Below are 16,692 nucleotides of genomic sequence, written 5' to 3' on the forward strand. Positions count from 1 at the left end.
ATTTTCATTGATTGTCCTATCTTTTTGCTGTTTGTAGGTTTTCTTCTTTTTTTCCTATTAAATACTCTTTTGTGCAACTGTTTACTGGCATATCCCGTAGGAAAACTGAGGTGTAAATGATACACATAACTTCAAAAATTTTCACATATATTCCTGCAAAATGATGAGGTAGGAAACACCTCTTGAGACCAAATAATGAGAGAAAGAAAGGAAGAAATTCTGTGGTTGTAGACATTATTTTGACAGGCCATATTACTTGGTTTCCTCTTCATAATCAAGGTAATGTTATATTAATGCTTTATATATTTACCCTTTCATGTCTCTGATAGATTCAACCGGCAGTGTGTTGTTGACAAGGACAAAAGGAATCAATGCAGATATTGTCGTTTAAAAAAGTGCTTTCGAGCAGGAATGAAAAAAGAAGGTAATAGAGTTATTTATTATTTGATATAAAAAGAGAAATAATCTGAATGAGTGTTAAAATTTAATAAAAATTCTAAACAAAGCAATAATTCAATGAAAAAGTCAGTTGTAGTGCCTTCATGATGAAGAAATTATTTTTCTGATATAAAATATGATTCATTTAATTTTCAGGTGGGAAAGCTGTTTTAAAACTTGGACATTATCAAGCTGAAGGTTTCAAAGTGAATTTGCAACTGTTTAATCCATTAATATTGGCAATAAAACGAATTAATTTCTAACTTTTTAACCATATGCCTGGAAATGTTCAAAATGTGGAATTTTAATTTTAATTTTAATTTTGATATATAAAATCTGTATTTAGGATTTTATTTGTCATTACTAAGTAATGACAGTCAATGCCAATTTACCGGTTATTCCCTTCAATTTAAATGTTTGAAGTCTTTAAACAAAAAGAAGGAGTGTGGTGCTGAGAGGAAAGTAGCGATGAAAATAGTAGTGGTGACCGTCAGTGAAGGGTTCACATTAACTTTTAAATTTTCTAGATTAGGTCTTGATATTTGAACATGGGAAGATCGTTACTTATGCATCTCCCTGACAGACATGAAGAAATGTGGGTGTCACAGTGATCCTCCTCTCAAAGTGGAAGGACCAGACCATCGCAGGAACAGAGCAATAGCAAAGGAAACTGTCTAGGAATATCACAGGGGATTTTAGAGCTTATTGGGCCTATTGCTTCATTGACAATTATGATGTAGGGGCAAAGGGGAGCCTGACCTGGTTCAAATAAGCACTCAGAAATGGTTTTCTTCACTGAATTTCTGTTTGCTGTGCAGTTTTTCTGCAACCTCTTGCTACGGATCAAGTTTTGGTATGAGACTAAAATGGATTTTGCCCTTGCAACTGCATGGGGATATTCTTACCATAGTTACACTCATGTATCTATGAAAAAGGCTGGCTAATTTCTGTGGATCTCCTTGAACAGAGTTTAGCCCTTTGCATCTAAGCCATTAGAATCAGTAACATGTTGGATATATGTTATCAATCTGATAGGAAGGAAAAGGGAGACCGTTGTCATCCACAGCAGTCCTCAAATTTCTGCAAAAAGCAGAGCTTCATTGACTTTAAAAAACTGGAATCACAGAATAATTTAGCTCAGAAGGGACACCTGGAAGTCATCTAATCCAGGACCCTGTTCAAAGCAATTCTGATTTCTAAGTCCAGTCAGGTTGCTGAAGACCCCATCTCATCCAGTTCAGACTGTCTATAAGAAAGGAAATCATGCAGCCTCTCAGCAACCTCTTCCAGTGTTTGACTGCCATCATGGTAAATAATTTTTTTTCCTTGCACATCCTGTGATCCAGCCCCCCCATCATCTGGACTCTCCCCAGTTTTTTAGTGTCTTTTATCTACTTGGGAGCCCAAAACTCCCAAGCTGTGGAGCACGCAGTACTACAGATGTGGTCTCACCAGGGCCAAACAGAGAGCAATAATCACTTTCCTCGACCTGCTAATGCAGCCCACTTTGTGGTTAGCTGACACCATCGCAAGGGTGCAGTACTGACTCATGTTTTTGAAGTGAAGAGATGCATCCTGTACAAAACTTTTAACCTAATTTACACAGCTCTGCTTCCTCTGGTCCCACTACCACTTTTCCATTGTGTTCAAGCAATGTTTTTTCAAGGCTTCCCAGTCCTAAAATAATTCAAGAGGCTGAACTGTAAATTTCATTGCTCGCACATTGTTGCTGCATGTTGAGAGGCATGTATGCCTCTCTACAACATCAAAGGATGTCTCATAGCATAAATATAGCATAGTATACATGATGTCTTCTCAGCTTGTTTCCAGGGGCAAATGTGAAAAGTGCTTCAGCTGGTAGAGGCTATAAAATGTCTTTTTCAGCAGATATTCCCCCTTCCTCGTAAAGTCTCTCTTTAAGGTAGTTTTAGCCTGTATAGACAAAAAAACTATTATAAGACAGAAAATCCAGTCTGCATACACAAGAGAAAATTCAGCATTTCCCTATGATTCTGAAAGTGCTACCACTACATATTTTCACTAGTGACTGTCAGAATAGCTTGCTATTTTCCTAATGCTAATCAGTGCTGACCTTATTTTAATTATCTATATAGTACTTAGCTACTGAGATTGGAAGTGAATGGGTTCTGTTTCTCCGTTCTCTAAAAAAGGTTTTTTGCTTCATCTCTACATGAACATTTATCACTTTGTGTTCATTACTGCACAACTTTTCTCTTTATGACCTAAATAAAAGGCCCATCAGTGAACATCCTTGGCAAAAGTTCTGAGAATCTCTGGAATACAGTAAGTGCATTGTTCAGATAAACCCTGAAAACTGTTCACTGCATAGAGGTTTTTCTTTTTTCTTTTTTCTTTTTTCTTTTTTTTTTGAAGCCTTTGGTACTACTCCTAAATTCTGTAATACAGATTGTTTCCCACAAAATAACAAACATATCTTTGGAAATAAAGCTGTTGCTCTCAAAAGATGATGAGATTCCTTGTGCAATAAAAAGATTTTGATCAGGGCAATTCTGTGTTCTTTTTTTTTTTTTCTTCTTTCTTTCTCCTTGGCCTAACCTTGGTCATGATCTAAGTTTTAGAAAAACCTGAATGATAGTTTTATTTTTAATTCTTCCTTGAATTAAAGCCTTCCTTGAAGCAAGCCTTGTGGCTTCATAAACCTTGTCTGTGCTGATTAAGGATTCCTTATCCACAGTCTTTTCAACCACAATTTTTGGACCTGATAAGGAGAAACTTACCTTCTTGGGCCTTTTTTGGTGATTTTTTTTTTTTTGACCTGGTTAATATTCTGTAAACAGGCTTGGCCCTGAAGACTGAAGGAGATAACAGCCTTAAAATTGTCTTACTAGTGGATTAAGTTCATTATTCCTTCCTGTTTCAGTGTTTCTCACAAAAAAAGCAGAAGTGGGGCTTTCAGAATTTCTCTGGTTCAGATATTTTGTCAGTGGTGGGGCTGTGCCTCTTGACCCATTCAACAGTCTGGAGATGTCTATTTCTACCAAAAAAACTCGTTAATTAATGTGGGTAGAATGGCAAAACAAGCAAATAACAGAATGTGGTCAAGTTCAGAGGAAGAAAGATGGGGTTGTACTGTAATAAAGCCAGTCCACAAAAGTGCTGATAATTCGGTATCTATCTATAATTAGTTATACATAGTTTTACAGGCAAACATTGTCATGTGGATGAGGACCATAAATACCCATTGTCATTCCCTCTCATTACTCAGAGGTAAAAACACAAGGTCTTTCTTGAATGTCATACCTTTTGATTTCTATAGTTATACAACATCTGAAATGATATTGTGTGGCACTGTCTACAAGTCAATAAATCAGATAATTCCTTTTCAGCTGTACAAAATGAACGAGACAGGATAAGTACAAGAAGAAACACTTTTGATGGCTGCAACATTCCCTCTATCAGCACACTGTCACAAGCTGAGACACTCTCCCGTCAGGTACTGAGATCTATAACAACATTATTTAATGAATTTAAGACTATTTTTCCTATAGTTAAATACTTTTCTGTTTCTCATTGTATTAATTTTAATTATTGAGATTACTTGGGTATTTTTCTTCCAAAATGCACCCAGCTTCCTCTTTCTAGTGGAAGAATGAGTAATAGAATAAATTTTTAAAACAAAGTCAATAAAGAAAATTCTACTTTTGTCTGGACAGTATGTCCTAGGTGCCTTCCTTAATAAAACTTTATAATCCTACTGCTTTTAAATCAGTTGCTGTCTCAGGCAGCTGGTGGCATCTATCCATTCCTTGAAGCTGGATTTTCCAGAAACATTAGGGAAAAATTGTCCAAAGTCATTACTTTTCAAAGGGGCGTGGACACTCATTTCCTTAAAATTCCATTTTTAATATCCTTTGACATTATAAATAGGGCAAACAGAAGTGTTCCAACTGCAGAGTCTATTCACATCTCACTTTTAAATTTTCTTTGTCTCATATGAACTTGATTTTCCTTCCCCCCCCTCCCCCCATTCAATCAATTGCTGAATGGAGCAGTCTCCAGTCCTTTTCTACAACTCAGATAAATAATGGTCATTGATTCCGCATTCTTGCACCTCTTGCTAACTTACTTAGAATTTAACTGCCACCTTTATGATTTCATGCTGACTGATTTACAACCCCCCAAATGTTTTGTAATCTTGTGCTTTATCGGCCTCTCTCCTAGCGTGGAACTGTCTCTAAAAGAATTGATGCAGGAATTACCGGGTGATATTCTCTGGCACATATTGTATGTCAGGGCTGTCTAGATGATCATAATGTTCCTTCCTACCTTTAATACCTATAGAGAATCTATTTTTACCTCCTTAGTAATTCTTTGAACTTGCTTATTGTGCTTGTTTTGTGCTACCCCCTTAATCATCTCCAGCTGACATATACACTTCAGGAATAAGAGCTGTCTTAAACAGAACCACTTCTTCAGCCTTTCCTGCCACAAAGATCTTTTCAGACAGTAGATTTCTGGCCTAAAACATCAACTTGCATATATGAAATGCTTTATACTTATTATTTGGTTATGTTGTAGTAGGAGAGAATTGTTCCCCATATGCCAAGCAAATATGAAGGTACACTCTTGGCCTCAAAGACCAAGAGGTGACATTAACAGGATGGGAAAGTAAAGTCTTAAAATTCTATTTTTCTCTCAGTCAATAGGCCTGTAGGCTGAGTTTAGTTATGAGGAGAGACTTGGAGGAGAGGAGTGTCACAGGTCTGGCCAAATCCTTCAGCTGTGAGAAATAAGCAAAAAGGTGTAATTTTTCCCTTTTTAAATTTCCATGTGGAATTAGAGAAAATAAATAATTTTGTCCCTGAAGACACCTTACAAAAGTAAATTGTCTGAGTTCTTCTACTACAGACTGAAGAGAGGCTTCCAGGATTATACAAATATGAAAGGGACACGCTGGAGTCACGCAGGAGCAAAGATGTGTGTCACTGACGGTCTCAGAACAATAGGGATATAGTGCTACAGTATAATGTTCATCAAGTCAGCGACTTCCACGCTGCACCCCAGAAAAGAGGGACAGGCGTAAAAACAGTAGAGAAATAGGAAGAGGAATGCACATAGCTTCATCTCCTTGTGTAGTGATGCAACCTTAGGAATTCATAATGAACTCTGTGGGAGTCATCCAAAGAATCCCCAGAAAAAGTTCACCAAGTAATTTCAGAGCAAAGACCATAATTTGTCCTATAAGATATAATTTATAAAGATACATAGCTTTGATTAAAAGATATTGAATGATGGAGAATGTATTAAGTTTATGAGTCAGTAATTCTAATGATTAAACAAACTGGCTGTTCTTTGCCATCTTGAATTAACTTCTGGTTGGTGCACCTTGCCATTTCTTTCTCTGGTAGATTAGAGAGCCTTGTACTATCAGAACCCTCTCTCTGTGTAGGTGCTTTTGAAATATGATCAAGACTCCTCTTACTCTTCTGGAAAAAAGTGAAATATATTGAATTTCCCTACTCTTTTACTGTACTGCAGGTTTTGTAGACCAAATCATTCTAGTAGCACTTATCTGAATGATATTCAAATTTTTCAACTTCCTTTCAGTAGAATATGTGCCAAAAATGAGCTCATGATTACAGCAGGGATTTCACAAATGCTCTGTCTACAAAGAGATAATACCGCTAACCTTTTCCTACATGATAAACTTTTTATGTGTTTGAGGACTTTTCACCTGCCTGGCTTCCATATTCCCCTGGGAACTAATGTTCAGCTGGTTAACAACCATTAATATCTATTTTTTTCAGTGTTTTAGGCTACTGAATTATTTAGGAAGCACTGAGCTTTAGTTCAGAAGTGCAGCTCCTTTGACCATGCAAAGATAATGGGATTTCACCATGGATTCCACTGGGGGGATTTAACATGGATCTGAAAGTGAGGAGGATCTGGTAGGAATTAACCTAAATAGTATCAACCATCCTGAAATTTGGAAGGACACAGTACTGGAAGACCAAACTAATTTTTTTGGATAATCAAACCACAGCATTTCCTAAGGATGCTTTATTAAAAAGTCTGTAGCGTGAAATTCAGTTTCGTAGGCCCTGTGCATGTTTTTTTCTGGTATGATAGAGCAAGGACATATCTAACTGTAATGTGACCTCCTCTCCTCAGACCTGATTTTATCTTAAGTTGCCTTTCCTGCCTGACTTAATAACAAGCCTGGTATCGTTCCTTTACTTGAAAAGTCATTAAGAATTTCAGGATTTGGCTCAGTGATTTTATCAAAATGCACCAGCTTCAGACCCAGAAGGATATTGAGCTCTTCTTATTTCACACTGTGCATTGCAGGTGTCCCGATGCACACTTGCATTCACTGCATTCCCTGAAACATCTCAGGCCTCGGTCTATATTGCTGCTTCATCACTACACACCATTCTCCTCTAAGCATTAAAAAGCCCCTATTTTACCTTCTGAAGTTAATTATACTTACGTTTTCACTAAAAGAATATACTACCCCTCTCTCCCTTCGCTTAACTTTATTGCAAGCCTCTATGAGCCGTTTCTAAAGTGAGGTAAATACAGCCATTTTAAAAGCAAAACAATAGTACCTTCCTTCCCCTCACCCCCAAAACAGTGAGGACCTGGGTGTCTTTAAAAATAATATCTTGCAATGGAAGATCTTATAATTCTGAACACAGTTTAATATGCACTGATAATAATGAGAAGTAAAATTTTATAATTTACATCTGGACTAATGGTTTGCATGGTCAAGGAATTTCCCAATAGTTTGCACGATTACTGGTATGATTTTTATTAAATACACTCTTAACCAGTGAAAATGCATTTATATGAAATTTAACACTGTTCATTTTTCTCTCTCAATATGGCCAGATCTCAATCACCAGTCCTGGTGTGAGTACTGACATAAATGTTAAGAAAATTGCTGGTATTAGTGATGTCTGTGAATCTATGAAGCAACAACTTTTGGTCCTTGTGGAATGGGCTAAATATATTCCAGGCTTCTGTGAATTGCCATTGGATGACCAGGTATGAAAGGAGACCAATGAGAGAACTTTAATTACCATTCTGTTATTTTTGTGATATTTAAAATTACATGTAAACACTCATTTTTTGACAGATCAAATAGAACTGGGCATTAGGCCCCCATTTTAAAACAGTTTTGAAATAGGATCACCACACAAAACTAGAAGTCACCAAAATGGAGCTGGCATGTTAAAAAAGGAAGCAAGTCTTCAGCAAATCAGCATGTCTTTCAATATTTTGTGCTTTCTGTATTTTTTTGGAAACAGAAATATAAAGCTAGAGGCAAAAATGAAAAAAAAATCCTGTAAAAATAACATATTTTTTCCAACCTTGCAAAACATTTATTTCATGTTCACCTTTCATTGTAATAAGGTTTTAGTCAGCATGTTATTTAATTTGAAGCGTGTTTTCTGCACTTGCAAAAAATAAAAGCCATTAGAATCTTGAGCAAATGCCAAACATATATTGATGGCAATCTGTAGCAAATAATCTTTCATATAATATAATGCACTAAAATTATATTATATATTACAAGAACACAGGGAGAAAAATCATCTAACCTTGAAGATTCTTAAGGATTTTTATGCCAGAGGTCTGACATATCACCACTTCTGTGATACACCAAATGTTCACAGGCTTTCAGAATAAATTATAATGAGACATTCAGAACCTCTGTCTTCGTGTTGCAGTAAGCAGTTCTGTCACTAGCCAGCTGGGCAGAAGGTTAATTCATGCCTACGAATCTCCTGATTCGGGTCCTCTGAAATCTTTTTCAGCTTGAAAATGACTCTATTAAATGGCATTGTGTAATTCCTCCTCTTTGTCTCTTCAGTCTCTCATTTTTTAACAAAGTCCTATGAAGAAGGTTGTATCACAACCTGGTTTTGACTTGGTTTTGACATTCAAGCTGAGATCATTCACTCTTATACTCTTCTTCAAGAATATAGAGGTGTTTCAGACCACAGGAGACCTCTCAAATTAGGATTTTGACAATGTCTTTGCAGATCCATAGAATATAAGATACGTGCCCAAGCTCAAGATAGTGGAACAAGTTAAAAATCTATTGTTCATGTAAAAGAAATATTGCTTGATATTTAAATGTCCTGTTTCCAAAAGGGCAACAAAAGCAAGCAAAAAATATTGCTATTTTTACTTGTTAAGATGGCATGAAGGAATGGGAAAAGGATCAGACCTCATGAAAAAGTGTACGTATTCTTTAAGAAAAAGCAAAAAAATATATATATATATATATATCAGCTTAGAAAAATAATAGGTAACAATTCAGGCTGAAAAACATGTCAGCATTGTTTAAAGAGTACATGTGGGGAAATATTTCCAAACTTTAAGTACCTTAGAAAAACTGATACTTTGTTATTTAGGAATTAAAACAAATGATACTTTTGTATTTGTGATAAACTCTTTCTAACAGGCATTAGGCATTTAGCTATCCAATAAACCATCCAGTTTTGAGCAAATGATTCCTGACCTTGAAATCAACCTGGTTTACAAATCATAGAGAAAGCCAAAGCAGATAAATTAACTCTATTAAGAGTCTACTAAGAGTGTTGAAAAGTCTTAACACATCACAGAATCACAGAATAGTTTAGAAATTTAGGGAACTGCTTGCAGAAAGAGAAGTTCCATGAGAAAGTAGAGGTTAGCGCTAAAGCTTCAAGCAGGCATTAAAACCAAAGGGAAGTAACTAGATGACAGGGTAAACTAGTAACCATATTTTTAACTGCCCTCCTGGTATGAATCAGGTTTCTTCTTTGTTGACCGTTGTGGATACTTTAGCATATCTGAATTTGTTGGAAAAAACATTTTTTAAGTAAAAACATCACAGGTTTTTGGTTCAATGTGAGAAAAATGAAATACTGGTAGTGCAGAGTTTAAGGTAATAGTTCATTCTAGCCCATTGGAGTCTTTAGTATCAACTTAAAATTCCAGAACAAACTTTGTTAAGGAAATAAGCACTAGGAAATAAATGCAAATATTGTATTTATTGAGAAGTGTTTTGCAAAGCTGTATGTTTAAAGTCTAGACCAAATGCCAAAAGTGACAAAGTATGACAATTTAATTTTACTGTACTATTAGTACAATGTTACAAAGAGAAGGTTTTTACATTCACTTATATTATTCATTTTATGTTCACTGTGACATACATGCTAATTTATCTTGTCCCTATTGGAACTTATTGCTTTATCCTCTAATGAGCATGCTGTTTTTTCTAAGGTTGCCCTGCTAAGAGCACATGCTGGGGAACACCTGTTGCTTGGAGCAGCAAAACGGTCCATGGGGTATAAGGACATTTTACTTTTAGGTAAATATTGGTTTTGTTTTAATTAATAATAATGATAATATATTACACTAGCAACCATGTAATCATGTAAGTGGGACAACTGTTCTGGCACAATCAAAGCAATGCCTTCTGTGGATGCTAAACAGTTATTAATGACATCATGTCATGTGCTGTGTTCCAGCAAAAGCAGGTGGACAGTTTCCTATGAATTAAAATCACCAAAGGTTCATTGGATAGCAAAAGCCACAGCTTAGAGAGTTCTTGGCAAAATGTTGCTTTACGTTAACATCTTTTCTGGCACCTTTGCCCATTAAAAGTAAATAAGAAACCTTTATTTAAGAGAAGGTTAGCCAACCTGTGGTTCACGTGCTGAGTTCAGTCTTGGTGAAAAAAGTTCATCTGGCTCGTTCCCAAAAGCCCTTCTGACATGGCCACAGAAGAGGCTACAGGCTGGAAGAACTGTTTGGATACAGTTCCGGGTAACTCTCTTTCCTGAGGGCCTTCTCCCTCCTGCCTTGCCAGTCACAGTGTGGCCATCACATAACCAACACGCAGGCTCCAGCCATGCGAGAGATGTGCCCATTCATGGCACTGCGATAAGTCTCGTGTGCATAACAGGCCAGGAGAAACTCATGTTCTTGGTCACTGAAAGGACCCCCTTGTCTGATTACAGACGGAGAGCGTGCCTGTTCATAGAAGGGGGCATCACCACATGGTGGATGCATGTTTTCCATTCATTCACGCACCAGAGATGCAAAGTCGTATGATGAGATGTGTGCCTGTGTGCATAGTAATGTGATGAATGCTTATCCAGTCATTTGTTAGCATTATCTGACAGTATTCTGTCAGTTTGAATGCACCCTGCCAAAAATGTTTTCATTAAACATATGCAGTACTTTGGCTGTCTTGTGAGAAAGTGTGCAGGTCTTCTTGGACAGGATCTTTGATGCAAGCCAAGATTATGCAGAATATAGACTCAGACTAGTTTCTTCATTTGTGTTGTGGTACAAGGGATTCTCCCCTGTTTGTTCTACTTCCTTTTCAGGTCTGCCTTTTCATAGCTCTAAATCAACTTGAATTTACTTTTACTCATACCATAACATTGAAGGGACAGGAAGGGCTTGCTCTGGAGATGTTACTTGCATCAGCAATCTTTTCAACTTAAACACTATAAAGATGATTTTTTTGATCTAGTTCTTTCCTTCGATGCAGTTTTACTGACAGAATTAGCAAAAAGAAAAAAGAAATATTTATGGTTTTATTGGGACTAACACATAGTAAGGAAAAATAATGAGCAATTAATAACCAGATATTTATAGTCAGCATTACCAGGGTAAATATATACCACAAGAAGAAACAACCTGAGGTACTAAGGCTTATCTCTGTAACTCAAAGGTAGACATCTGTATAGCTCATGAGTCATTTTGGCATGGATTCTTTTGACATTATCATTGGCTTTTCTTCCTGAGAACTGTTTTGTAGCTTTTAGAAACTCTGTGGCTTTCCGACTGCTATCATATCTTATGTTAGGTGAGTTTTGGACAGATGTCAAATTAAATCATTAATTATATCATGATGATGTCACACCAAAAATGGAAATTAAAAATGAAATTAGCAGGGAAAATTCATTCTTTACTGAAAATTTTCTGATGCTTCTAAATTTTATTAGGAGTAACATAAGTGTGTTATAAAAAACACATTCCTGACATCTTTTCTGACGGAAGGCTTCTTTGTCCATTGACAAATTCTGGTCAGTCATCCTGGAATATATTATTTTTATGAGGGAAGAAGAAATTTAAAATCAGTTTAATGCTATATATCTTTTGCATAGACATGAAGGCCTACTTCATCCATGTTTGTGCATTCAAATAATGACCTCAGTCCTGTGGACCAATCAGGACATGATGACATATTCACATACACAGATTATTTTGATGGTGAGAGCTGTATTTTGCCCATATACTGTATTTTCAAAATAACAGTTTTGCATGGTGTGAAGGAGAGTTATTGCATGAAAAAAAATAATGTTCAACAATTTGATTATGCAAAAGGAAACGTGCTTTTGAAAATGCGCTTCCTCACTTTACATCTAAATGTTTACGAGATATCAATTCGTTTATTGGTATTTTTCTCTCCAAGGTAACAATTACATAATCCATCGCAACAGTTCTGAAGTAGAGATCAGCCGAGTGGCAAATCGGATTCTGGATGAACTAGTTCGACCCTTCCAGGAAATTCAAATAGATGACAATGAGTACGCTTGCTTGAAAGCAATTGTGTTTTTTGATCCAGGTACATTTTCCAAAATACCTCTCAGAATTATTGTATATGTGACTACAATGAAAATAATTATTGTTGATGTAGCATTGCTCACATTGTCTAGCATCTAGCTGGATGGAAAAAAGAAAAAAAGAAAAAAAAACACCCTAAGATGATACTCCCAAATCATAACCTGCTTTGACCTGAAGCTTTTCTCATTTTATAAGATGCAAAGGGCCTGAGCAATCCAATCAAGATTAAGAACATGCGGTTCCAAGTCCAGATCAGTTTAGAGGATTACATCAATGACCGTCAGTATGACTCCCGAGGAAGGTTTGGAGAACTTCTGCTTCTATTGCCTACACTCCAAAGCATCACTTGGCAAATGATTGAGCAAATACAACTGGTCAAACTATTTGGAATTGTTAAAATTGACAGTTTGCTTCAGGAAATGTTACTAGGAGGTAAGTTAACAACATTTTAAGATTATCATATTATATTGAATTTACCATATTGGAGAATTGAGGGAATCATGATGTAAGCATTGCAACCACTGGCCAGTTGACTGAGCTTTGGAGTCACATAATTGTTGGCTAAAGTCCTCTTGTCTTGGCTACTCATCGTTTCCTCACTCCTACATCCTCAAATTGTGCTGTGTATTTCTCAGACATTTCTGGTTATCTAGACATACAATTCCCTAGGCAGACTGAAGAATCCATACAAATATTTCATGAAATCCCGTATTAATACAGTCAAAGCAGTGAAAATAAACACAGTACTTAATATGGTTGAAGTCTGGTTAAATTGTTTAATGAATACCCAAAGGCAATTATTCAAATTACCAATCAAAATATTTGCTCTACAGAAATGTAATTATTGCAGTATAATTTGCTGACAACAACATGCTCTTTTGAATTGATATGTGCTCGTGTTATTTTTGCAGGTACTTCTAATGACGCCAGTCATCTACATCATCCAGTACATCCTCACTTAGCCCAGGATCCATTAACTGGCCAAACTATCCTCATAAGTTCAATGTCTGCTCCTGTACATGCAGAACAGATTTGTAAGTAATTGCAAGTTAGTCTTCTGTCATAACATTTCACTGTTACATTTAAATATATTAATTAAAATGGTGGCCTGTCAATGCTTGTAGAGTTATTTCATTGTCATTCTTAGTATTAAAATAATTGTGCACTAAAAACATATGCATACAAACAGTGCTATACAAGAAGCTTGACTTAAATTTAATCTAGTTTTAAAAGTTTGTCACCATTCTGATTTTATCTTTGGTTTCACATGCACAGTTTTTAGTAAACTAAAAATTCTGGTAATTAAAATGACCTATTTATCTAACATGACAAATGTAAAAGAACTTAGTTTGGGGCCATTAGCATGTATATGTGCATGCAGATTAGGCCAGAATATAAAAATTCATAATTGTCTCTGAATTCTTTTTCAGCAACTCCAGAAACTCCATTACCTTCCCCTCCTCAGGGCTCTGGGCAAGAGTACAAAATGTCTACAAATCAGGCTTCAGTCATTGCACAGCAATCTATTTTGAAACAAAAACCATTGTGATAATGTTTCTCTCTCTCTCCCTTCCATCCCTCCTTCCCTTCTTCCATCCTTTTTATGCACTAGAAAAAATTGTTAGGACACTTGCACATTTAATATCTCAGGATAACAAAGGAGATTATTCCCTCAGCAGCCACTACTGCGGGTGTTTCTCGTGACTTTTCTTTCATGATTCAGAAAGTAATACTGTTCTCACTGCAACATACAACTGTAACTGTACTGCAGTCTGAGAAATATGTATAGAAGTTGATATTATTTTTAGATCTTTTAACTGCACAGATTCATTTTTTACTTCCTGTTTTAGCTGTCATCTTAATATTATTGTTTTAGATGTGTATATAATTTTTTTTCATTGTGACTGAACTGGTTAATGCTTTTTTAGCTGTGAATAGTAGACATGAAAAAGGGGGTTAATCAAACATAAGATTCTATAAATAATGAAACAGTAAAAGTAGATGTATTAAGTAGAAAGGAGAAAATACTTAATGGACAGAAGTACCCAATTCATTTTAAAAATCCTAATATGAAAGAACTGTGTTCTTCAACTAAAATTTCAACAAAAGGTTTGAATGTGTTAAATAAAATTATCCTATCCTTACCTATTTGTTTGAATGAATCAAAGGGCCTGCTACATGCAAATATGTTTGAGGTTTTGCATACACAATAATGTCTATATTAGTCAATTAAACAGTGCCAAGATATGGGTGCAGGCACCAGTAGGCTAGCATTTATATTGTTAAATTGTTAGAATGGGACCTGGTATGCTTTTGGTCAGGACTAACTAGTACTCTCCCAGTTTTTGGGCATGGCCTCCTTTCTTTTGAGGCTCAGAGAGTATAACAGTATGAATATGTTCAGACCATGCCACTTGACCTCAGGGCTGGAGAATAGACTTTTTATTGTTTAATTTGCTAGTGTAAACATAGCCATTGTGTTTATTTGCCTAACAGGCTGGCAAATGCATGTTTTAGCAATCGCTCTGAACTTTACATACAGAATAGTTATAGTTATGTAGTTATTATGTGTCTGGAGAGATATGGCTTACTAACTGAAGTGGCAAACACACAAAAGTTTAGCTCCATATGTTCCTAGTTTGAGCCACAGTATTTCAAGCCAGAAGACAGCCAGCACACAAATTAATTAGTCTCTGGATTTCAAACTCTTATAGTTTTCAGAAGCTTACGATGAACCCTCTATTTAATGTGATGAGCCCCCTTTTGCTCCTCTTCCTCCCTCTCCAGTTTGGGGGGATCCAACAGTGACTAAACTTCTGTGTCTGGAGTCTATAAAATCCCATCTGGATTTGTACCCTCTGTGGATTTCACAAAGGAGACCTTATGACACATGCTCACTTGGGCATATGTTCACTCATAGTTAGAATTTGTGAAAATTATCTAGTCTGATATATAAAGTGATTCCATTGTTCATACAATATTGACGTCATAAGAAAATCGCCACTCTGCACATTTTATTTATTCCAGACAGCAATGGTTTTCCCTTTGTGCTTTAAAGTAAACATTCTTCCCAGAAGCTGTGTAATAGAACAACAGGGAAACAAGGAAGAATAACATTTTGTGGTTTGCTGAATTATTGAAATGAAAAAAGAAAAAAAACCCAAAAACCACTGGAGTCAGAAATTCTACAAGGTGAGATATTGATCATCCTGAGCCAAACACCTTCATTAATCAGAGCGTCAGAAATTCATATATCTACCATAGCATAGTTAAACCTATGGCTTTTAAAGTTATTCAAACAAACTAATATAATCCTAGAGATACTTTTTCACAAAGAGGAAATGCAAAAGAGTAAATGCTGTGCTCATCTGAACATTCAAAAGGCTTTAATAAGAGTACACTTGCCATCAGGTAGATGCTGTGTTTCTTTAGGCTATTTTGAAGTAGTTGCTTTTGTACTTAAATCTGTGTATAGTAGCTCTTAATGTTTCCCTTTCACTTTTTAGAGAATGCTTTTCTTTTTGCAGAGAATGTTTTCCTTTTTGCCGGTTACTTTTTTTTTTTTTTTTTTGCCAATGCATTTCTCCTTTTTCAAGGCTTTTTTAGCATGAGTTTTTATGACAGAATAAAGTACCAAAGTTTTGCCATTAACTTTAGGAGGATCAGGACTGCGCTATTTTTACAAGTAGGCCACCAATGTTTTTTGATGAAACACATAAAGCATGCATGAAAGCTGACTGACTGGGGTCACTTTGTGTATCTGTCGTAGGAAGAGTGTTTGTCCCCAGTTGGATCTGCATGCATTTAATGGATCGGATTAATTAAGTCAGATGCACAAACATGGTGGTATTTTTCTGGCTTAAAACATTCGACTGAAAAGAAAGATAGTCCATAAGTTGGCCACCTCTGCCTTATATAAGCAATGCACGGAGTAGCTTATTGGGTTTAGTTTTCACACTGTAGTTTAGATATCAGGTGTACAATAAAATGCTTTCACACACTGCCAAAATGTACTGGATAAAACATACTTTAGTATTTTATCTTACTAAAAGCTGTTATCTATTTTGTACGGTATACTACATTTTTGAATAAGAACACCACTGTAATTTATTGGGAAAAGCTGATTTATTTTATAAATGTAACATTATTTTTGTAAATGTAATTATGCAAAATCAAAAATGATTAGCTTTGTTAAATATTAAATTATAATAAGATGTAACATTATATGTTTGAACTCTGATACCAAGTTTTTGTGTTGAATATTTGGAATAGAAATGGTTGCTGGAAATGTTTCAAATGGACTGTTTTTCATCAAAGATCAATAAAGAAAAACGAATGATCTAAATGTCACATTTGCCTTTTGGTAATTTTTTGACTATTTACATAAACAATGATGACGTTTTATATTGTTTATCTTATGAATAAGTATAAAACTGTAGTATGCTTTCTTCTCTACAATATTGAAATCATATGAAAGAATACGATGGCAATATTTAGCTGATTCTACTGTAACATGGCTAACTATTACATAGCTATAGTTTTCAATTTTTAGTTCTGACTCAGAAAAGAATTCATGCACATGCTTAATTCCATCTGTGTTTAAAATGAAGCATGTGTTCAACAGTCTTCTTTTTTTCT

The 16,692-nt window shown here is 35.6% G+C and overlaps 1 protein-coding gene across 2 annotated transcripts in view; it reads left to right on the plus strand.

The window, feature by feature from the left end:
• The window catches only part of HNF4G (hepatocyte nuclear factor 4 gamma), a 61,652-nt gene extending 45,248 nt beyond the window's left edge, over positions 1 to 16,404 (plus strand). For both annotated transcript variants that reach the window (XM_067290567.1, XM_013942882.2), the window contains exons 3-10: positions 330 to 424; positions 3,807 to 3,913; positions 7,312 to 7,467; positions 9,697 to 9,784; positions 11,903 to 12,055; positions 12,250 to 12,486; positions 12,966 to 13,088; positions 13,485 to 16,404. In XM_067290567.1, the coding sequence (XP_067146668.1) occupies positions 330 to 424; positions 3,807 to 3,913; positions 7,312 to 7,467; positions 9,697 to 9,784; positions 11,903 to 12,055; positions 12,250 to 12,486; positions 12,966 to 13,088; positions 13,485 to 13,603 (1,078 nt within the window). In that variant the 3' untranslated portion in view covers positions 13,604 to 16,404. The remainder of the gene's footprint in view (positions 1 to 329; positions 425 to 3,806; positions 3,914 to 7,311; positions 7,468 to 9,696; positions 9,785 to 11,902; positions 12,056 to 12,249; positions 12,487 to 12,965; positions 13,089 to 13,484) is intronic.
• The last annotated feature ends 288 nt before the right edge of the window (positions 16,405 to 16,692 follow it).

The sequence above is a fragment of the Apteryx mantelli genome, chromosome 2 (genome assembly GCF_036417845.1).
Source record: "Apteryx mantelli isolate bAptMan1 chromosome 2, bAptMan1.hap1, whole genome shotgun sequence".
NCBI classification, from domain to species: Eukaryota; Metazoa; Chordata; class Aves; order Apterygiformes; family Apterygidae; genus Apteryx; species Apteryx mantelli.